Below are 23,938 nucleotides of genomic sequence, written 5' to 3'. Positions count from 1 at the left end.
TTCCTTTTGTTTTTATCCTCTGTTCTTTCACGCTAATCATCACTATTTCAGTTATTTATTTGCCCATGTCATTGATTAATTCAAGATTCCTTACCCCTACTGCATACCAGGCACTAATCATGGCCATCTCGGCCTCCTGGCTCCTGAAAGACAGAGACAACACTTGGAGAATCTTCTCTGATTGGTGTCAAGGTCAGTGGCCAGGTGGTCATGGACCTGGTTCCAAAAATCAATTGGGAAGATGTAGGTTTCAGCAATGAGACAGAAAAATTAAAAAATAAACATACCTCTATTTTATTAAAATATACAGTTTGGGGAGTGGAGGAGGAAAGTAGAATTTCTCAAAGTTCTAGGACTACTTAGCAACATCTCAGGTGTTCGTTGAAAAAACACCAGCTGGGACCCTGAATTTGGGACAAGTTGCCATGTGATTTTAGTCACCCTAAAGTTTGAGGATCACTGGCTAAGGGATGGAGTGGGGACTGTGATTGTCTCGATCCTTCTGGCTTCTCAGGGTTCCAGGGAGGGACTCACTTGACTTTTTATGAACAAGTTCAGCAGATGCACTTGAGGGCTCCTGGTGTTCCTTTCTTTGGGTTGCTGAGACACTGAAAGAGTTAATACAGTTACAGGTTAGAGAGCAGCAGACAAGGCCCAAGAGCTGCCCAGGTCTTCTCGGGGAGACCAGTGCAGGGCTGGGCCCAGACGTGGCCTGCACATGGAACTGCTTAACACACATTTCTGCCACATTCCAGGGCTCTGCTTCTCTTCTTGTGAGTCTGCCTCTTGTCTCACTTCCCTCTTCCCCCCTTTACACTTCCCTGCTTCTTCCTACTCATCTCCATCGCCATCTAATCTCCTTCCCAGAAACCAAGTTATCAGCCCTCTCTCTGCAGCATGTTGTACATCTGTGTGAGTTTGCACTTGCTGCATCTTGGTGCACACATGTGAACCACTGTGAACATTAGCTGTGCAGGAATAGGCCCTGAGCAAGGGAAGGCAGCGAGAGCGAAGGTTAAGGCTCTCCTCCATCTGCAGGCAGCATGTGGTGTGTATGGACATGTTACTATCTTACCTGTCCAGGGGAGATGCTTGTGAGGCAAATATACAGTTTGGGGAGTGGAGGAGGAAAATAGAATTTCTCAAAGTTCTAGGACTACTTAGCAACATCTCAGGTGTTCGTTGAAAAAACACCAGCTGGGAACCTGAATTTGGGACAAGTTACCATGTGAGATGCTTGTGAGGCAAAGCAGGAAATGATCTTGAAGGAGGGGTCTAGTGTTTTTTGAGGGACATGGTCTTCCTAGTGTCCCAAATCACAGAGGGGAGGTGAAGAGCCCTTCCCCACAGGCTGAGAGGACACCTCAGCAGTCCTGAGATGAGGCAGCCTGTCAGTGCCAGGCAGATTAGGAAAATGGGGCAGTCAGCATGAGGTCAGTGGTCCTAGTTCTGAAACTAGACAGTGCTGTGAACCGGACAGCACAGCCAGGGGAGCTGGAGAGGTCAGCAGGACCACCAAGACGTGAGTGACCTGGAACCACAGCAAGCAGACTTGAGGATTCGTGGTGGCCCAGGAGCACATGGCCAAAGAGAAGGTGCACTTTTGCGAGTGGAAGCAGTGTGTGTCCTCAGAGGGGCACCCACAGCGTATTCACAAAGAAAGCAGAATGACCACTCCCTCCACCCCCTGAGGCAGCAGCATAGAACTTTTGTTGAAGAGTGGCAGATCCTCATAGCACAATAACACGATCCCAAGACAACGGAGGGAGCCCCCACACTGAAAGGTTGAGGACCAGCCTGACACTGGTAGGTGGTGCCAACCTGGGATGTGGATAAAGAAGACCAAAGAAGCAGGGCTTTGCCTCTACACCTGGTAGTGAGATAAAGTGAATAAACTTGTATAGACTTGGAAAAGGGAGAAGAAGTTTGTATTCACCTAAATTCCCCTAGAAAGGTGAAGCTGTCTTTGCTGGGAACAATATTTTGATAAGTGCTTAAGCCTGAAACTGAGATCCCAGGGGAGGCCTGGGTGTGGGCGGGAACAGCTTTGCATGAGACAGGAACGAGTTTTTGAATTCTGCATATTATACCAAAGAGAGAGGGGGAGAAAAGAGGCTGCTGTTTGGTGTTGTTCACTGTGAACCCCTTTCCACATCACTCCCTAAAATTTTCCAAAAGTTACTAACATCATTAAATGCTTGGGGTCAAATAAAGTATGCACTCTTGATATTTATGGGCACTAATAAGGTGTGCCAAAAATATATACACACACTTTGAGTAATTATAAAGGCAGTGTTTATTAAACTACATTTCATTTTCAAAATTGAGCTATCAGCTGTTAAAGTGTGTATACATTTTTTTGTGTGACACCCTGCATTTATGTGTGGGAACAACAAAGGGGTTGGGAGCCTCTGATTCAAACAGATGCCAAGCAGAGCCCAGACACTGGCAGGGATGTAGAGGGAGAAGAGAAGGAACTCAGGAGAGACACCACCATCGGGCCACCTTGGGCAAATTCAGCCAAATCTCAAGGGGGCTGGGCCTCATTTGACTTCCGGGTGACTTCATTCTGCCACAGTGTTGTTTTGGTTGTTCTCAATTGTGTGTGCTACATCCAAATTAACTCACAATAACAATAACACACACACACACACACACACACACACACACACACCTTGGAAACTCTCCAGAAATTGTATCTATGTACTAGGTGGGTTATAATGCTAATGTCCAGTTGGGACTCTCAGGCCCACTTCAGAGTGGAAGCCTAGCCAAGGATCAGCCTTCTTTGATGCTGCCATGCTACCCTGTCTTACCTAAGTCCCTGTCTGGAAGATGGCAGCAGCACCAGCATGTTACAGCTCTTAGTTCTGGTTATGTCTAGACTGGCAGACATCAGTGCCCTATCCCTGTCAAAGATCTTTTGTTTTGTGTTTGCTTTTTTAATCCTCACCTGAGGATATGTTTATTGATTTTTAGAGAGAGAGGAAGGGAGAGAGGAGAGAAACATCAATGTGAAAGAGAAACATCGATAGGTTGCCTCCCATATATACACTGCCCAGGCCCACAACCTTTTCTGGTGTGGGGGATGATGCTCCAACCAACTGAGACACCTGGCCAGGGCCCTGTCAAAGATCTTTAATTGGGGCGGGGCCAGGCCACAGGAAGCAGCTGGGATTGGTCATCTATTTTTATTTATTTATTTATTTATTTGTTTGTTTGTTTGTTTATTGCGGGGCGGGGGGGGGGGGTGTATTGGTCATCTAGAAAGGCTCCTTGAGCCCTGGCCAGGTAGCTCAGTTGGTTAGAGTGTCAACCCTATTTGCCAAGGTTGTAGGTTCGATCCCCGGTCAGGGAACATACAAGATTCAACCAATGAATGCATAAATAAATGGAATAATAAATTGATCTCTCTCTCTCTCTCTCTCTCTCTCTCTCTCTCCCCCCCCCCCCATCCCCTCTCCCTCTCCCTCTCCCTCTCTCTTCCTTCCTCTCTCTCTAAAATCAATCAATCAATTTAAAAAAATGAGAAAGGCTGCTTAAAGAGCCTTGGGTCTTCAATAGTGACATCTTCAAGCCAAGAGAGGCAAAGGAGAGTTGAACCTTCCTAACCAGAAAAGCTGATTGTAGGCCTACTAAGTCCTGCCTCCCTCCCCGCATCTGTTCTTCCCAGGAACAGTTCTTGAAGGCCTTAAGGAAATGACAATGCCAAAGACAGGCCCAGGCCCAAGTCTCAGGTTTATCATGTGATTCTTGGTCTCCCTCATCTATCCATCCTGCACCTGACTCTCTTTGAAAACAACCTCCAGTCCTAGGGTGAGATACGCCCCTTAAGCAATTCATGGGCAGCCCAGGAAACAAGTAGAAGGAAAGACTTCTGTAATGATCTTCTGAGACTCCATGGAAAGTCCCTTGAGAAAACTAGATTGGTGTTGGTGTGGGGACCCAAGCTGATAGCTGATGAGTCAGGCAAGCATGGCTCTGTCTGATGTGGCATGATAAATTAGGTCATTATTAATGTTTGGAAAGAAACATCTTGGGTCAATGGACAGAGACAGTGTGTACTCTTGCCCCCACCCTTGATGTACAAATCTTCCTGAATCCAGATTAACCACCCAGCCTTGCCCCGTACCGGGCCTTGAGGGACGTCAAGCTTTTATGGTAGGAGGAATGCACATCCAATGCCAATAGCCGGGGAACATCTGGGCACCCCCCTAGCTGGTCCCAGGACAGGCTGGCAGGGGTCTTCTTTTCTATTGGGTGACTGGAGGAGGCCACATCCGTCTTCCAAACAGTCTCCATCTGGTTCCTCCGTGGGCTGGGGGTGGAAAGTGTAAAAAAGACAAAGCGTTAGACATACAGAGAGAAGGATTGAGAAGCAACAAGCTCTCCAGGGCCACAGGCTCAAGACACTTCTTCCCTTCCCAAATAGTTGTCACTGCCCTCCTCCTTACCTCTCTTCCCCTTAACTCTAAGTCTCAACTCCCTGGGGCTTCTTTGGCTGAGGAGTGGCTGGAAGAGCCCCCCCAACCCCCCACCGCCCAGACACATGTCCTGGAGCTGAAGCCCTGAACGGGCCATACTACAGTAGGTGTAGATGTGGGTCTTGTTGGCTGCCCAGAGACTCACAGCATCTCTTTTTGAGCTAAGGGGGTGGGGGAGAGGGGCGGGGGGAGTCCCAAGGTGGGAATGATCAGGCTTGTTTATATGGATGAACCAATGGCAGGTGCTGGGCCAATGCTCAGGGTAGAAATGGTTGTAAGTTCTCAGCTGTGGGTCCTCAGAATCCTTCTGTTGCATAGTTTGAAATATATTTGGTTAGGCTGGCCCATGAAACCCACACTCCACTCCCCATTCCGCCCCCACCCCCCACCCCCCGTCCATCCCCCCCTCCCCCGTCTGAGCCAAAGGCCTGAGCTGAGCAAGGCAGCTGAGAAGACAGGTGCCCTGCAACTCATGGGGTGAGCTTTGCCTGTCTGTGCTCTCTAGAGGAGCTGCCAGCCTCTCCAGTCTGGCCACCCCTGCTCCCTGCCTCCCCACCCATCCAGCTGGCTGTGCCCTTGTCTTCCCTGCACTTACCGGGCCATCTGCAGAGGCACAGATTTCTGGTGCTTGGATGGAAGATGCTCTGGGGGCTGCTTGCAGAAGGGGCTGCTAGAGTGGACACGCCGGAGTAAGGAGGTGGGTGGCTTGTTTTTCCTTGACTTTGGGGAGGTGACCACAGGGGTGTGCAGATGAATGTTCCACTCCAGCTTGAGCTAGAGGAACCAGCAGAGAGGCATCAGGAGACAGGAATTCATCCCCTCTCTAAGACAGGAGCGGCTTCGCCTAACTCAGGGCTGAGCAGAGAGGGATGAGACCCAGGGAATGCCTCTAATTAGAAGCCCCTGGGACCCCAATGTATCAATTTTCCTAGAAATTACTTGATTTCTTATTTGCTAGATTAGTTCCTGTTATCTCCTTTGCTGTGGAGAAACTGGACAATGGGTAAAACAGGGAGAAAACACACACAAAAAACAAACAAACAAAGGAAGCCAGAGCAGCTGGAACTCCTGAGGCACTTGCAGGGTTAGTGACATGGGACCAGGTTGTGCCTGGATGCTCCGGGGATCTTTTCATCCAGCTCCCACCCAGGCACTGGGCAAGGAGCTGGGGGATTCCGCACAATCACCAAAAGAAGTCATATGGTCCCTTTCCTCTCGACTTAAAACCAATTTAGCAAGTTAAGACACTTACCGGAAATGATTGGGACTAGTGTAAGCTGATAGCAGACAGAGTTGGGAGATAACCCAAAGCTCTTCCAGCTGCCTGCTGCTGGTACTTACACAGAGTCCCTCAGCACCCGCCTCCCACAGACTGAGGCCACTGCTGTTCCGGACTCAGGGGCTTACCTCCTGGCCCAACCCTAGGGGAGATCCCAGCAGGTTTTGAGTCACTGCTGTGGGATTCGTCAATCCCTCCAAGCCCTGGTCTAGCCCCTTGGGGACCATGTCAGCTGCCCTAGTAAGAGGAAAGGAGTAAAAGAAGCTCAAGTCAGCCTTCAGAGAGTAAAGATGGGTCAAACCCAACGGATTGTGACTCAAAATGACTGGACTCTCAATAGCAACACCAAAACCTAGAAGGCAATGAGCAGTGTCTTCAAAATCATGAGGGAAAATGAATTCTAACCTAGACTTCCATATTAAGGCAAACTGTCAATTCAGAATGAGGGTAGAACCTGGCTGGTGTGGCTCAGTAGTTGAGCATTGACCTATGAACCAGGAGGTCATTGTTCCATTCCCGGTCAGGGCTTATGCCCAGGTTGCGGGCTCCATCCCCAGTGTGGGGCATGCAGGAGGCAGCCGATCAATGATTCTCATCATTGATGTTTCTGTCTCTCTCTCCCTCTCCCTCTCTGAAATCAATAAAAATGTATTTTTTTTAAAAAAGAATGAGGGTAGGTATTAAGTAAAGATGTTTTCAGACAACCAGGGACTCAGTGATGGGGAAGACAGCTGTGACCAGGTCTGGAGAACTTACAGGATCAGGGCAGAGAGACCCACAGGAAGGGAGAAACTCAGTGCACAGTTGTGACTTCGGGGTCCTGCTACCTCCCCTCTCCAGAAGAGTCTTTCTTCTATAGTTCTCTTTGAAAGTCCCACTCTGTGGCCCTCCCCATATATAGAGATTGGAATGTGCTCTTCCTTACACTCAGGCCACCTCCTGCCTTTACCTCTTCCTGGTTCAGAGGCTTTAACCTGTTCTCATATTCATCGTCTGCCCTTCTTGCCTCCAGTCACCCCCACATTCCTACTGGCTCATTTCCTGGCCCCATCCCTACTGTCTGTGCTGACCCCAGGCAGGAGACCCACCTTGGGGAACATGGTTGCCATGCTGCTCAGGCACTCTCGGCGCTTCTCCTCCAGGTCCTTCTGCTTGTCCGTCCAGGCCTTCAGGCGCAGGTCCTGCAGGTGGTCAATATTCTCCAGGAAGACGTAGAGACTCTGGGCCTTGTAGGTAGCCCCGGTTTCCCGCATGGTTTGTATGTGGTTGATCACGTCTTGTCTGGAGAGAAAGGGAAGTCATTTAGTGGGTTAAGGGGCCTACTTTTCCCCTAAGTCTGTTAATCAGAGATGACTCCACATTTGTAATTCCCGGGAGCAAGAAGATAAGCAGAAGTTGGGAAGGAAGGGAGTAGAGAAGTGGGAGGGGTTGTCAGTGAGGAGCCTTGGGGCTTGGTTGGAAATAAGAAGAAAGTAAAGCAAATGAGGGAGCATATTAAGTGTGTTATGGATAGCAGTGTGGGGTAGGAAGAGAGAAAGAAATAAGGAAGTGGGCTTAGAGAAAAAGCCCACTAGAGGGAGAATGATGTGTAAGTACCCTACCTCCCAGTCCTTCAGGGTTGCTCAAGGCTTCAGGAGGACTTTTTCCAGGCCTGGGGTTTCCCCCCTTTCCCCATGTTCCTCCTTACCCCTTGAGTTTTAGTTGTATCCACACACCACAGTGGGTGTGGGTAGGTGCTGGGTAGGTGCCAGGGAGAACCTACCGGAGGCTCTGGAAGCATCTGTAGATGATATATTTATGGCACAGGCTCTGCAGCCTAAGCTTGGTCAGTTCCATGGTGGTAGTGGTAAGATTCAGTGCCTTGCTGCGCAGGTAGTTGGGCAGCCCCTGCTTAGCATTCTCACTCAGGAGCTGCAGGTTTTTCCTCTGGGCCTCCATATCCATGTGGTATTCCTTCTTGTTTAGAGTTACGGAGGATATATGCAAAGGGGGCTGGGTCACCTTTTGGACGGATGCCCCTGTGCCAGGAACAGAGGCTGATTTCTTGGTCTTTGTGGGAACCCGTTGGGTCCATGGTTTCAGGGTTAACTCGATTGAACTCTTGATCCTTTGATTTCCTGGGGCAGGCTTCCGGGTATTAGGGGTCCTGGGCAAGTGTGGCCTCCTACCTTGGCCAGCAGATTGGGTTCGGCTTGGGGGAGGGGACGGTGAGGCCTTCTGCAAGTCCCTCCATCGATTGGTGGTCACGAAGATCTTCTCCTCATCCTTGCCTGGCTGCTCCTGCTCTCTCCGAGGGCCCCCTCCCTCCTTTTCCGGCTGGACCAATCTCTCCCGCTGCTCCTTTGCCGCTTCCTGCACCGCCCACTGCCTCAGCTTCTCCTCATGCTCCTGCTCCAGCAGGGCCCACTTCTGCTGCCGCTGCAGCCATAGCTCCTCCTGCTCCAGCCACTGCTGCCTTCGCCTCTCCCAGCTGAGTTCCTCTTCCCAGTGCTCCCCCTTGCTCTCCAAGGCCACCGTCCTGGAGCTCTCTGGAGACAGCTGCTCCCTAACATGGGATTTAATTTGGAGTCCTTCTTTCTCCTGGGCTGCTTCCTGGAAGAAGTCCTTCTGGTCTTTGACTTTGTGGCCTGGGCTCTCTGCCAACATTATTTCCCATTTGTTAGGAAACTTGTGATCCACTGAGGATGGCAACACAAGCTGAAGACTCTCAGCGTCCCTGCTGCTGTATACATCTGCAATCCTCGAATGCGTAGTCATGATGGAAAGTGGCTGACTTGTTGAAGACCTAGTACCACTTCCCCCAGCATCACCCAATGGGGAAAGTGGTGAAAATAACTGCTCCTCCTTCTTGGGTTCCTGTTGGCTTTCCTCCATGGCTGATTCTTTCTTGGGGAGAGCCTCTTTCTCAAGTGGGCCCAGCGTGTCAGCTTGACCTCTAGCAGACTGAGCCTTCTTCAGCTGAAACTCTAAGGCATGCTTTATCAGGAGAAGGTCATGGTACTTTCTCCCTAGAGTTTCTACCTGTCTTAATAGGGCATCCCTCTTATTCTCAAGGACTTGGAGGGAGTGCTGGAAGTACAGCCTCTGGCTACTGAGTTCTTTGGTCATCTCTATTTTCAGTTGCTGGTATTTGGTCTCCAGGCTCCTGTTCTCATTGTGCTGGAGGATCAAGGCCTTGTTGAGGTTCTCCACCACAGCAGACATGTACCTGATGGCCTTGACTTCTCCCTGGTTGAACATGGTGGAGTCCAGAAGTTCCTGCAGCATGGACCGCACCTCAGAAACCCTCGCGCAGGTAGTATTCTTGTCCTGGAGCATCTGTTCTGGGCTCAGTGGCTGAGGGCAGGATGTCGATTTTTGTAGGTTTTGTTCCCGCCAGCCTTGCCAGAATGTGTGTTTGGACACTAGAAGAAGTAGAGAGAACAAAGGCAACAAGCTCCCACGGGTCCCAAGGATTACACTGCTTCTCCAGATGCTGCCTGGCCAAATTCCCATCTAGCCCTCCTAGAGCTTTGGCAAGAAAGGAGCTGGGGTTATGTGTGAGGCCGGGGGAGATATTGTTAGGAGAGATCTCTGCTGGGCTCAGAACTTGCCGAAGGCTTACCTGTCAGGGCCTGCCTACTCCACAGCACCTGCAGGACCCAGAGGGGCCTGGAACTATTCAGTCCAGTTCAAGTCAGTTCAAAGTACTCCTGATCCTCCATATTTCCCTGGAGTAAAGTTATTTATCCTTCTTTCTTTCTTTTTTTAATCCTCACCCAAGGATATTTTCCCATTGATTTTTAGAGAGGGTGGGAGGGTGAGAGAGAGAACATCTCTGTGAGAGAGACACATCGATTGGTTACCTCCCACACGCACCACAACCAGGATCGAGTCTTCAACCAAGGTACATATCCTTGACCGGAATCGAACCCGGGACCCTTCAATCCATGGGCTGATGCTCTATCCACTGAGCTAAACTGGCCAGGGCTATTTTTCTAATCATGTTACTTCCAGCCTCAATACCTATGTTTGTCAACTATCCAAACTCCGAAAGCCTACCTAGCTCTTGGACTCCAGATCACCTGAGAAGCTTTATTTCCCTTTCTTGTTATCAACTGTGCTGGGTTTGTAGAAAAATTATCACATGGTCCTAAAACTGTTCACTTGTTTGTTTGTTTTAATGACTAGTGTCTTCTTCCACTGGGGGTTACAAACTCCTTTGATAAAAGCAGAAGACCTTCTCCCCAGGAATATATACATAAACACAGATTGTGTACCCTGTGTTTAAACCCATTCATAGACGTCAGCTTCTCAGGGCTGGGTCATGGCCATTGTTGTATTCCCTTGGATCTACCATGTGTAGGGCTGCTGGAGTGATTAACTTAGAGTAGGCATCCTCAAACTACGGCCCGCGGGCCACATGCGGGTGTTTTTGCCGTTTTATTTTTTTTCTTCAAAATAAGATATGTGCAGTGTGCATAGGAATTTGTTCATAGTTTTTTTTAAACTATAGTCTGGCCCTCCAACGGTCTGAGGGACAGTGAACTGGCCCCCTGTTTAAAATGTTTGAGAACCCCTGTCTTAGAGCATCCATTCATTTGCTGATTCAATGAACATCATTGGCATAAAAACAAATTGGCTAATTTTAGATCAAGGCTAAAGGAAATATGGAAATTAAATGACATTGAAATCAAGCTAATACGGTCAGAGAGGCCATAAGGCCTAATGGTTCAGAGCTTGGATTCTGGAATCAGATAACTTGGTCTTGAATCTCCTCCTTATCACTTGCTTTATGTAAGTTTCCTAACTTCTCAGTGCCTCCATTTCTGAAAAATGGGGATAATCATAACATGTAATTCATAGTGTTTAACTTAAAGCATGGTTAGGGCCAAGCATAGTACCAGGTACCTAGTAAGTACTCAATAACTAATCCCTGATAAGAACTGAATAAGACACAGTCTTTGCCCTCTAAGGGTTTATAATCTGGCAAGAAAATAAGTCAAGTATACAAATAACTATATTTGGAGAAATAATATGGTAAAGATTGTAGGAGAGATTATCTCCTTATCTACCTTTCCCTGCTTCCTTCCTTCCCCAGCCATGAACCTTGCTTGATAAGGAACCTGGTGTTGAGAGGCAATGGTAAATGATAATGTTAGCTATTGTTTATTAAGCCCTGGGCACGTCTAAGTGTAGCGCCAGATGTCTGTACTAAGAAGAACCCCGCGAGTGGGCAGTGTCCTCCTCGTTTTGTATATGAGGAAAGTGAGGTTCAGAAAGATGAAGTAACTTGCCCAAAGTCACACAGCCAGAGATTGGCACATGGGATTCAACATCAGGCCTATCTGACTGTGAAGCCTATACTTTCTAGTAAGATTAAGAAACCAGAAAACCAAAGTGTGGGGCCGGGTTTTGCCACAAGCTTCCTTTGTGGTCCTTTCTCTTCTTTGAGCTTCAGTGTTCTCATCTACAAAATGTAGGAGTTAGATAAGCTAAGGCCCCTTCTAGTGCTGGTAGGAGTAAAATTTCAAGGTTGAACCCTGTTGTTGACTGATCACTTCTGGAACAGCTACAATTGAGAAGGTTCTGGAACCTCTGGCTGAGTCTAACACCAGACTTTTGTCTTGGTGGCTGTGTTTAGAGTAAGAAAAGGATGTACCTCAGGCTCTAGCTACAAACTCCAGCCTTTCTGGCCTTCTAGCCTTGTTCCCCAGAACTTGCATGAGGCCACAGCTCCAGGGAGCACCAATAGGTACTATCTCCACATCACTCCTTCCTCCAGCCCTGAACTCAGAACTGCTTAGTGCTCAGCTTGGGTTTCATATCACAACCTCTCACCACTGCCCATCCATCTCAGATAAAGCTTTTGTTTATCTGAAAAAAATAAAAAAATAAACACACACACACCCTTGGACCCTGGTATGTGACTTCTCTCCTGAGATGGCATCCACCCCAACCAGCCCCCGTCCCAGGTACTCTCGGAACCTACTTTGTGCCCTTTTCTTTTGTCCTTCAATGAGAGTGGAGCAAAGGGAAATGAGAGACTCGATGCCTCCTTTAGTGGTGATGAGGGAGAGAGGTAACAATTTTTCCATCACCTCAATCCATTCGTCCAGGCCTTCCTCTTCCTTCTCATTCTGCCTATTCTTGATCTCATAGGTCAGACTGTCACCTGGAGAGGAAGTGGAAGATTTGGGCTAAGAATAATCTGTCTTCTAGGGAGCCCCAAGCAGCCCTATTGCACAGGGGTGACAACAGCAGCTTTGAGGTCAAATTGGTTTCACCTTTTACTAGCTATGTGATGTTTGGCATATCGCTTAGTCCCATGAGCCTCAGTATCCTTGCCTGTGAAAAGACTGGGTGGAGATTAAATAAGACAATACATGTGAAATGATCAATGTGAGGTCTGTCATGTAGAAAATATGTAATAGACATTAAACAGCGTTGTTGTGCTATAAGGCCAGGGATGTGTCTGCCTTGTTATTGCTCTGTCCCCATATTGCCTAGTCCAGGATCTGGACAATTAAGTGAATTAACTGGAGTCAACAGCCCTGTTTAGTTCTTGGGGGCGGCAGAAGAACACATGCCTGGTTGTGGGCTTGATCCCAGTGTGGGGCATGCAGGAGGCAGCCAATCAATGATTCTCTCTCCTCATTGATATTTCTTTCTCTCTCTCCCTCTCTGAAATCAATAAAAACATATTTTTAAAAAATAGTCTCAATAAATAGGGGGAGCACAGAGGATTTTTAGGGAAGTAAAACTTTTCTATATGATACTATAATGGTGGATACAAGTCATTTTTTTGTCCAAACCCAAAAAATGTACACCAAGAGTAAACCATAATGTGAACTATGGACTTTAGTTGATAATGATGTATCAGTGTAGCTTCATCTATTGTAAAAAATTTACCGCTCTGGTGAGGAATGTTAAAAATGGGGATTGAGCCCTAACCGGTTTGGGTCAGTGGATAGAGCGTCGGCCTGCGGACTGAAGAGTCCCAGGTTCGATTCCGGTCAGGGGCATGTACCTTGGTTGCGGGCACATCCCCAGTGGGAGGTGTGCAGGAGGCAGCTGATCGATGTTTCTCTCTCATCAATGTTTCTAACTCTCTATCCTTCTTTCTTCCTCTCTGTAAAAAATCAATAAAATATATTTTTAAAAAATAATAAATAAATAAAAATGGGGATTGAGGAAGAGCAAGAGGTATTTTGGAAATCTCTGTACCTTCCCTTCAATTTTGCTATAAACCTAAATCTGCTCTAAAAAATAAATCTTATTTTTTTTAAATCTCAAAAACATTTTCAATACAGTTGCAAAATACACAATCAACAAAGATCAGTTGCATTTCTATATACTAACAATGAACTATCTGAAAAAGAAATAAAGAAAACAATCCCACTTACAGTAGCATAAAAAAAATACTTAGGAATAAATTTAACCAAAGAGGTGAAGGATCTCTACACTGAAAACTATAAGACACTGATGAAAGAAATTGAAGAAGACATATATAAATGGAAAGATACCCCATGTTCATGAATTGGAAAAATTAATATTATTAAAATGTCCACACTACTCCAAACCATCTATAGATTCAATGCAATATGAATGGCAATTTTTGTAGAAGTAGAAAAAACAATTCTAAAATTTATATAGAACCACAAAAGCCCCCAAGTAGCCAAAGCTATCCTGAGAAAGAAAAACAAAACATCAGCCCTGGCTAGTGTGGCTCAGTTGGTTGGGTCGTCCCATGCACTGGAGGGTTGCCAGTTTGATTCCCATTAGGACACATGCCTGGGTTGTGGGCTTGATCCCCAGTGAGGGACATATAGGAGGCAGCTGATCGATGTTACGCTCTCACATTCATGTTTCTCTCTCCCTCTCCCTTCCTCTCTAAAAATCAATAAAAATATTTTTTGAAAAGAAAAACAAAACGTCACACTACCTGATTTCAAACTATATTACAAAGTTATAGTAATCAAAACAATATGATATTGGCATAAAGACAGACACACAGACCAATGGAATAAGAACTAAGAGCCCATAAATAAACCCATGCATATGTGATCAACTAACATTTAACAAGGGAGCCAAGAATACACACTGGTAGAGGACAGTCTCTTCAATAAATGGTAAACCTAGACATTCACATACAAAAGAATGAAATTGGACCCTTATCATACCACTCACAAAAACTAACTTGAAATGGATTAAAGACTTATATGTAAAACCTGAAACCATAAAACTCCCAGAGGAAAACATAGAAGAAAAGCTTATTGATATTGGTATTGGCAATGATATATTGAATATGACACCAAAAGCAAAGGTAACAAACAAAAATAAGTAGGACTACATCAAACTAAAAAGTTTCTGCAGTAAAAGAAATGATCAACAAAATGAAAAGGCAACATACAGGATGGAAGAAAATATTTGCAAACCATGTGTCTGATAAGGGGTTAATACCCCAAATATATAAGTAACTCATACGACTCAATAACAAAAAAATAATCCAATTTATAAATGGGCAAAGGAGCCTGGCCGGCATGGCTCCATGGTTGACCATTGACCTATGAACCAGGAGGTCATGGTTCAATCCCAGTAAGGGCACATGTCTGGTTGCCAGCTTGATCCCCAGTGTGGGATGTGCAGGAGGCAGCTGATCAATGATTTTCTCTCATCATTGATGTTTCTATCTCTCCCCTTTCCCTTCCTCTCTGAAATCAATAAAAATGCCCTAGCTGGTTTGGCTCAGTGGATAGAGCATTGGCCTGTGGACTGAAGGGTCCCAGGTTCGATTCTGGTCAAGGGCACATGCCTGGGTTGTGGGCTTGAGGTAGCCAATCCATGATTCTCTTTCATCATTGATGTTTCTCTTTCTCCCTCTCCCTTCCTCTCTGAAATCAATAAAAATATATAAATTAAATACATAAATAAAATATGTTTAAAAAAATGGGCAAAGGATCTGATTAGACATTTTTCTAAAGACATACAAACAACAGCAAAAAAGAAGAAGAAAACATACAAATGGCTAAAGTACATGAAAAAATGTTCAATAACACTAATCAGAGAAATGCAAATCAAAAACACAGTGAATTATCGCATACCTATTAGAATGTCTATTATGAAAAAAAAAAAAAAGAAATAAGTGTTGGTGAGGATATGGAGAAAAGGGAACCCTTATGCATTGTTGGTGAGAATGTAAATTGGCACAACTATTTTGGAAAACATTCTAGTTTCCTCAAAAAATTAAAAACAGAATTACCATATGATCCAGGAATCCCACTTCTAGATATATATCTAAAAAAAAAAAAAAAAAAAATCACTGCCCTAGCTGGGTTGGTTCAATGGATAAAGCGTTGGCCTGTGAACTGAAGGGTCCCGGGTTCAATTCCAGTCAAGGGCACATGCCCGGGTTGTGGGCTCAATCCCCAGTAGGGGGTGTGCAGGAGGTAGCTAATCAATGATTTGCTGTCATCATTGATGTTTCTATCTCTCTCCCTCTCCCTTCCTCTCTGAAATCAATAAAAATATATTTTAAAAATTAAAATCAATTAAAATAAATAAATAAATAGAAAATAAAATCACTATCTCCAAGGGATATCTGTATGCTCATGTTCATTGAAGCATTATTTACAAGAGCCAAGACATGGAAACAACCTAAGTGTCGATCAATGAATGAATGGGTAGAGAAAATGTAGTATAATGGAATATTACTCAACCATAAAAAAGAATGAAATCTTACCATTTGCAACTACATGGATGGAACTAGAGGGTGTTATGCTACTAGTAAGTGAATAAGTAAGACAAGTACCATATGATTTCACTTATATGTGGAATCTAAAAAAACACACAAAATAAAACAGAAATTCATAGATACAGAGTACAAACTGATGGTTGTCAGATGCAAGAGGGGTTAGAGGGCTGGGCACAAAAGGTGAAAGGGTTAAGAAGTACAAATTGTAAGTTATAAAATAGTCACGGGGATGTAAAGTACAGCATCAGGAACAGAGTCAAGAATATTGTAGTAACTATGTGTAGTGTCAGGTGGGTGCTAGACTTAGAAGAATCATTTTAAAACTTAAAAAATACATATTTTTAATTGATTTCAGAGAAGAAGGGAGAGGAGAGAGAGGTAGAAAACATCAATAATGAGAGAGAATCATTGATTGGCTGCCTCCTGCACATCCCCTACTGGGATTCAAGACTGAAACCCAGGCATGTGCCCTGACTGGGAATCGAACCATGACATCTTGGTTCATAGGTCAATGCTCAACTGCTAAGCCACACTGGCTGGGCAGGGGAATCATTTTGTAAGCTATGTAAATGTCTAACCACTATGCTATACAGCTGAAACTAATATAATATTGAATGTGATCTGTAATTGGAATAAAACAATTTCAATGTGGTATATACAATGTAATATTATTCAGTCACTAGAGGCCTGGTGCATGAAATTCGTGCACTCGGGAGAGTACCTCAGCCCGGCCTGCACCCTCTCGCAGTCCGGGACCTCTCAAGGGATGTCCACCTGCCTAAGCCGGCAGTTAGACATCCCTCTCCCAGTCCGGGGCTCTCCCAGTCCGGGACCCCTCGCTCCTTACTGCCCGCCTGCAGCAGAAGCGGGAGAGGTTCCTGTCAGCGCCACTGCACTCACCAGTTGTGAGCCCGGCTTCTGGCTGAGTGGCGCTCCCCCTCTGGGAGTGCACTGACCACCAGGGGGCAGGTCCTGCATTGATGCAGGACCCCTGGTGGTCAGTGTGTGTCATAGCGACTGGTCATTCTGCAGTTTGGTCAATTTGCATATTTGGGTTTTATTATCCTATCTAGTAAGAGAGTGGTATGCAAATTGATCATCACTCCAACACACAAGATGGCTGCCCCCATGTGGTCAAAGATGGCCACCCCCATGTGGATACAAGATGGCCACCACAGATGGCCGGCAGGGGAGGGCAGTTGTGGGCGATCAGGCCAGCAGGGAAGGGCAGATGGGGGGACCCAGGCATGCAGGGGAGGGCAGTTGGGGGGGGCCAGACATGCAGGGGAGGGCAGTTGGGGGTGACCAGGTGGGCAGGGGAGGGCAGTTAGGAGCAATCGGGCTGGCAGGAGAGCAGTTATGCATCAATCAGGCTGGCAGGCAGAAGCAGTTAGATGCAATCAGGCAGGCAGGCAAGCAGTTGGGAGCCAGCAGTCCTGAATTGTGAGAGCGATGTCTGCCCATTTAGGCCTGATCCCTTGAGGGGTCCCAGATTGGAGAGGGTGCAGGCTGGGCTGAGGAACACACACACACACACACACACACACACACACACACACCATGCACGAATTTCATGCACCGGGCCTCTAGTCCTATATAATAAAAGGTTAATATGCAAATTGACCCTAACAGCCAAACGACCAAAATGACTGCTCGACCAGTCACTATGAGGTGCACAGATCACCTCTTGGTTCCTCTCCCCGGCCGGCAGGCTCTGATCGCCTGATAGCCAATGGGAAACCAGGGGTGGGAGGTGGCAGGGGCAGGGCTGGCTGCAGGCAGCTGGGGAAGATGGCCCTGATTGTAGGCCAGGCCTAGGGACCGTACCCATACATGCATTTTGTGCGCCAGGCCTCTAGTATAGGATAAGGGAATCCTGTCATTTGCAACAACATGGATGGACCTTGAGGGTATTAGGCTAAGTAAAATAAGTCAGACAGAGAAAGGCAATGCTGTATGATCTCACTTATGTGTGGAATCTGAAAAGTTGAACTCATAGAAATAGAGTAAATTGGTGGTTACCAGGGACTGAGAAGTTGGTGTAAATGGGAAGATGTTGGTCAAAGGGGTACAAACCTTCAATCATAAGATGAATAAGTCCTGGTGATCTAATGTACAGTGTGGTGACTATAGTTAATAACACTGTATTGTATACTTGAAATTTGCCAAGAAAGTAGATCTTAGCCCAGCCGGTGTAGCTCAATGGTTGAGTATTGACCTATGAACTAGGATGTCACAGTTCAATTTCCAGTCAGGGCATGTGCCTATTTGTGGGCACAATCTCCAGGGGACGGGGGATGGGGGGCATGCAGGAGGCAGCTGGTCAATGATTCTCTCTTGTCATTGATGTTTCTATCTCTCTCCCTCTCCCTTCTGCTCTGAAATAAAAATATATTTTTTAAAAATAAAGTAGATCTTAAATGTTCTCACCACATAAAAAAAGGGTAACTATGTGAGATGATGAATGTGTTAAGTAACTTTATTGTCATTTCACAATATATACATATATCACTGAACACTTTAAATTTACACAATGTTACTTGTCAAATCTCAATAAAGATGGAAAAATTTTAAATAAAATAGCTATGATGAGTAAGAATTTAGTTTCCATCTTGCTAAAAAGTGAGATAAATAATGGACCTGTTACTTAGGCTTCATCACATATGGCAGCTAATGTTACATTTTTGACAATTACATGTTTGCCACTTTGAGGAATGAAGGGATGTGTTGTGACATGAGTGGGAGAATGTTTCACTGGAAAGGCACCATGATACATCTTTGGCTCCCTCTGCACCGCCACCCTGCACTCCCCTCCCAGAGAATGTGAACCAACGGTGGCAAAGGGAGAGACTGAGCCAGTTGGAAGGCACTAGCCTGCAAACTCACCCCAGTCACCCAGCCAGTGGAGAATTTCGTATAAGTGCTTCTCTTTAGTCTTGGCATCTTCGGAGAAGGAGGCAATTTTCTCCAACAAGATGAATCTCTTCTTGCCCTTTTGCTCCATCTGGTGAGATTTTGCTTTTTCTTTTAAGTCATATCCCAATTCTTCCTGGAAGCGGTTGATGACACAATTGACATTGTCCAAGATGTCAGCGAGCTGGGAAGAAATATCCTATATGGAAGACAGAAGATTGTAGTGTTTAGAGTTGTGAACTCTGGGGCCAGATGCCATGTTCTAGCAGTGTGCTCTTAGGCAAGTCATTTAACCTCTTGGAGACTCTGTTTTTGTTTGTGTGTGTGTGTGTGTGTGTGTGTGTGTGTGTGTGTGTGTGTGTGTGTGTTTTGTTTGTTTTTGTGTGTGTGTGTGTGTGTGGATTTTGTTTTGTTTTTTGTAAAGTGGAGATCATTATAGTTCCTATGTCACAGCGTTTTTGTAAATATTAAATGAATTTGTAAAGCCCTTAGAACAGTGTCTGGCACATAAAATAAGTAGCTCTTGCCCTCGCTGGTTTGGCTCAGTGGATAGAGCATCAGCCTGCAGACAGAAAGGTCCCGTGTTCGATTCCAGTCAAGGGCACATGCCCGGGTTGTAGGCTTGATCCCCAGTGGGAGGCGTGCAGGAGGCAGCCAATCAATGATTCTCTCTCATCATTGATGTTTCTCTCTTCTCTCTCTCTCTCTCTCCCTTCCTCTCTGAAATCAATAAAAATATATTTTAAAAAAATAAGTAGCTCTTACTACTGTGATTTTGATTATTAAGACCAGGTCAGGGAGAGAATACTAAAAATCCACAGCAAGCATTTCTTCAGAACTTCAGAATTTGCTGGGGATGCCTGGACATCTCTCCTCACAAGGACCCAGAGGTAACAAGGACCCAGAGGTAACAGAGTGGAGAAGTTAGGCCCCAAGAAACTCAGGATCAGAGGCTCCCATAAAAAATGCACTAGAGGCTCATGAGAAGGGTGATTCCAGCCTATGGCCATTTTACTATGAGCGTCCAGGACTCAGCTTGGGGGATTCTGACAGGTTGCCAAGAACAGACCCAATCATGAACTCTGGGCCCATCCTCTTGCCTAGTTAGGACCCACCCTCTGCGTCTCAGGGCCATCCTGGGGTTTCCATGGACTATTCTCTGCCTGGGCCCTGCCCTGCCTCAAGGGGATGGTTCGACTCAGGCCTGCCCTGCAGAGGCCAAATCTAGAAGGTGGATATTTTGCATTTATCTGTCTGCAAAGCCAGCTTGTCAAGGACCCCAGGATCCTCGTGGGCCCAGACCTGGAATCTTGCCAAATCTGAGATCAGTCCGAAACTGCCACATCAGATCACAATAGAAGGATTACTCCCTCATCTCCGCAGTTACCTCCTGAGCCCGAGTTAGCTGGGCGGCCTCAATCCTCGAGATGATGGCTTTCACTGATGCAGGAGTCACCAACTGTGGGGGCTTGTCCTTCTCCATTTTGGACCACTTCGTCAGTAACAAAGATGTCCTGTGTCTCCAGTACCCGAGGCTGGACACGTGATGTTGGCTGCTTTGGAGTTAAGGGCTCTGGGGCAGCTCCTGAGTACCTATGCCTAGCAACAGCTTCTGGTAACTGCCAGACATCAGGTTCCAACTGACCTTCTTTTCTCCAGTGACATCATCAGTTTGATTGGAAGAATGACTCCCTGTCATCTATCTTCTAGCTTTACCTAATATATATTAACTTCACCTATTGCTTTATATATTTTTATTGATTTCAGAGAGGAAAGGAGAGTGAGAGAGAGAAACATCAATGATGAGAGAGAATCATTGACTGGCTGCACACCCCACACTGGGGATGAAGCCTGCAACCCGGGCATATGCCCTGACCAGGAATCGAATCATGACCTCCTAGTTCATAGATCGATGCTCAACCACTGAGCCACGCTGGCCAGGCCACCTGTTGCTTTAAAAAATATATCATTAAATGTTTTGCTCCCAAACTAATGGCTAAAAATAGGAAAAAGCAATTCGAAAAAGTTCTTTTCCCAAAGAGAACTTTTAAAAAATTACAGCCAATCAATAATTAATGGGTTAAGATTGTTTTTCTTGCCCTAACTGATTTGGCTCAGTGGATAGAGCATCAGCCTGCGGACTGAAGGGTCCCGGGTTTGATTCTGGTCAGGGGTACATGCCCAGGTTGCAGGGTTGCACGCTGATCGATGATTCTCTCTCATCATTGATGTTTCTGTCTTTCTCTCCTTCGTCCTTCCTCTCTGATATCAATAAAAAATATTTTTTAAAAAGATTGTTTTTCTTGAAATATTAATGTTTATTGCATGTAACATTATTATATTTAAAATCGTTTTTCTTGAAATAAAACAAACAAAATAACTAATGGGAATGTTTATATTTGCACCAGGGATCAGTGCTCAATTAGCACTTTCACTTACTGAAGGTCATCATTATTGCAAGAGGCCTTTTTAAAACAAATGGTTAAGCTCTGGCTGGTGTGGCTCAGTTGGGTGAGCATTGTCCCATGCACCAAAAGGTCACCTGTTTGATTCCTGGCCAGGGCATATGCCCAAGTTGCGGTTTTGGTTCCGTTTCTCTCCCTCTCCCTTATCTTTCTCTAAAATTAATTTAAAAATTGATATGTCATTTAAAAACAACAACAATTAAAGGAAAGTTAAAAAAATAAAAAAATAAAAAACAAATAAAACAACAACAACAAATGGTTAAAATGGACATTGTAGTATGCCCAGGTCCTAGAACTGTGCCTGGCACATAGTAGGCACTTAATATACACTTGTTGAATTAATGAATATATAAATACATATACATGCAAATTATTCTTCCATGCTACTAAAAAGTATTCCCATTTAAGAAATAAGTAATTAAAGTAAATTCAGTTCTTAGCAGTGTTCTTAGCAATGCCATAGCCACTTAATAACTTGTCATCCGACAGTCACCTATCTTTCACACACTATCATTCATTCATTTACTCAGTTATTTCTTTCTCTTTCTTTCTTTCCTTTCTTTCCTTTCTTTTCTTTCTTTCTTTCTTTCTTTCTTTCTTTCTTTTCCTGTTTTTTTAAATATAGTTTTACTAGAGGCCTGGTGCATGAAAATTCGTGCATTCAGGGGGTGGTTCCTCAGCCTGGCCTGCGCCCTCTCACAGTCTGGAACCCCTTGAGGGATGTCCACCTGCCAGCTTAGGCCAGCTCCCCAGGGGATCAGGCCTAAGCTGGCAGTCAGACATCCCTCTGGCAGCCCAGGAGCTCTCCTAAGCCATTAGTCGGACATCCTTAGAGTTGCTGCGGAAGCGGGAGAGGCTCCTGCCACCGCCACTGTGCTGGTCAGCCATGAGCCAGCTTCTGGCTGAACGGTGCTTCCCTTGTGGAAATGCAGTGACCACTAGGGGGCAGCTCCTGCATTGAGCATCTGCTCCCTGATGGTCAGTGTGCATCATAGTGACCGGTTGTTCCGGTCTGCCATTATGGTTAATTTGCATATTACCCTTTTATTATATAGGATTGTTTTCAGAGAGGAAGGGAGAGAGAGAAACATAGTTACTTATTTGTTATTTATTTATTTAAATATATTTTATTGATTTTTTTAGAGAGAGGAAGGGAAACATCAATGAGAGAGAAACATCCATCAGCTGCCTCCTGCACACCCCCTACTGGGGATGTGCCCGAAATCAAGGTACATGCCCTTGACCGGAATTGCACCTGGGACCTTTCAGTCTGCAGGCTGATGCTCTATCCACTGAGCCAAACCAGTCAGGGCTGTTATTTATTTTTTAATATATTTTTATTGTTGATAGTATTACAGATATCTCCCATTTCCTCCCCTTCCCCCCCTCCTCCTAGCCCCTACCCAGCTTCCCAAAGTTACTCTTTCATTGACTCATTCACTCAACAACACTTACTGGTATCATTCTATGTGCCAGGCACAGGGCTAGGTGCTGGAAATGTAGAAACAAATGAGATCTGTCTCTGAGCTACTCATACCCTGGTTTATGATACCTGTCTATATGTCTGTCACAGGATAATTCTTTAATCCTTACAATTTCAGAGCATATTGTAGTTTATAAATAACTTATTCATCCTTACAAACATGTGCTAGGCAACTACAGCTCAGAGGAGTAAGGAAATTTACCTAAAGTTACAGAGCTGGGAAGTACAGTCAGGACTTTGACCTGGTTTCCTGACTCCCAATCCAGGGTCATTTCCTTTTTTTCCCCCCTTTCCCACTCGCTTCCTTTCTTCTCCCTTTTAAACCCAACATACTGATAATTAAATTACATATAAATGACCTAAACATCCAATTAAAAAATAAATATTGTAAGATTCAATATAAGAAACACACTTTAAATAAAAATATACCTATGGCCCCATGTGGCTCAGCAGTTGAGCATCAACCTATGAACCAGGAGGTCATGGTTAGATTCCTGGTCGGGGCACATGCCCTGGTTGTGGGCTCTATCCCCAGCAGAGGGCATGCAGGAGACAGCCGATCAATGATTCTCTCTCATCATAGATGTTTCTTTCTCTCTCTTCCTCTCTGAAATTAATAAAAATATATATTTTTAAAATATCAATGTAAAAAACATTCAAACCTATATAGAATTTTTGTGAGTTTATTTGAGCCAAACTCAAATTGCCCAGAAGCAATTTGACAATTGCCCAAAAGCAATTTGACAATGGCCCAGAAGCAAAATCTCAACCCATTGAGATGATGCTCCAGAGAATGGCAGGTTTGTACCTTATTTTATACTTTACAATTAAAAGAGAAGACACAAGTAAGTTACATGAAATACATTGTTGATAGGTTAGAGGGAGGTAGAAGAAAGCAAAGCGGGGAAACCTCTGGGATTGGATGAAAAGTAAAATGATAGACACATACATCTTTTACCTACATATAGTTAACAGTCAACAATTAACGTGATAACAAAACAAGAAGATTTATGGTCTCTGGTGTGGTATGTTGGTTGTGCCCTGAGGGGCAAGATGGCCCTGATCAGCCCCGATCGCTGGCCAGGCCAAGGGACCCCACCTGTGCACGAATATCTAGTGTATAGATATAGATATAACCCGCCATTCTCCAGAGCATTATCTCAATTGGTTGAGGTTCTGCTTCCTGACAATTGTCAATAGTTTGGCTCAAATAAACTCACAAAAATTCTTTATAGGTTTGAATGTTTTTATGTTAACAACATTTATAGAACATCCAACAACAGCAAGACATATATTATTTCCAAATACATGTGGAACAATAGTGAGAGAAATTAGCTTGAAACAGGCAGATAGGGCAGGGGTCCAGTGGGAAACAAAAGGCAGGTGGAACATGGACAGGGGCAGACATGGCAGTTTAGCAAGCCTGATAACAGAAACCAACCATGCTGAAAAAAGTAAAATGTTTTTGGATACAGAGCAAGAGGCATGGGAAACCAAGGAAGGGCCTGCAGTAAACAAGGTGTATGCACACAGAGAAACAGAGAAAGTTCAGGTCTGTTGCTGGGCAAAACCAATGAGGGA

At 45.2% G+C, this 23,938-nt stretch overlaps 1 protein-coding gene across 1 annotated transcript; it reads right to left on the bottom strand.

Annotated features, from left to right (window-relative positions):
- Nucleotides 1-293: 293 nt before the first annotated feature.
- On the bottom strand, nucleotides 294-20,006 carry FAM186B (family with sequence similarity 186 member B). Its single transcript, XM_054718462.1, has 8 exons — nucleotides 19,797-20,006; nucleotides 18,383-18,608; nucleotides 11,735-11,917; nucleotides 7,526-9,167; nucleotides 6,852-7,044; nucleotides 5,080-5,258; nucleotides 4,133-4,318; nucleotides 294-608 (listed from the first exon to the last, which is right to left on the bottom strand). Exons 1-8 carry the CDS (start codon nucleotides 19,890-19,892, stop codon nucleotides 464-466), a joined length of 2,850 nt encoding a protein of 949 aa, XP_054574437.1. The 5' UTR covers nucleotides 19,893-20,006; the 3' UTR covers nucleotides 294-463.
- Between the last annotated feature and the right edge of the window lie 3,932 nt (nucleotides 20,007-23,938).

This window comes from Eptesicus fuscus, chromosome 7 (genome assembly GCF_027574615.1).
Source record: "Eptesicus fuscus isolate TK198812 chromosome 7, DD_ASM_mEF_20220401, whole genome shotgun sequence".
Taxonomy (NCBI): Eukaryota; Metazoa; Chordata; class Mammalia; order Chiroptera; family Vespertilionidae; genus Eptesicus; species Eptesicus fuscus.
Note: the sequence above shows the minus strand (reverse complement) of the source record. Positions and strands in the feature narration are given on the sequence as shown.

Coding starts and splice junctions, on each gene's coding strand:
- FAM186B (XM_054718462.1), bottom strand. CDS start 19,892: ATGGAGAAGGACAAGCCCCCACAGTTGGTGACTCCTGCATCAGTGAAA. Junction 11,918..18,382: donor CCACTGGCTGGGTGACTGGG/GTGAGTTTGCAG, acceptor CTTCCTCTCCAG/GTGACAGTCTGACCTATGAG. Junction 5,259..6,851: donor TGGCAACCATGTTCCCCAAG/GTGGGTCTCCTG, acceptor TGGTTCCTCTAG/CTCAAGCTGGAGTGGAACAT.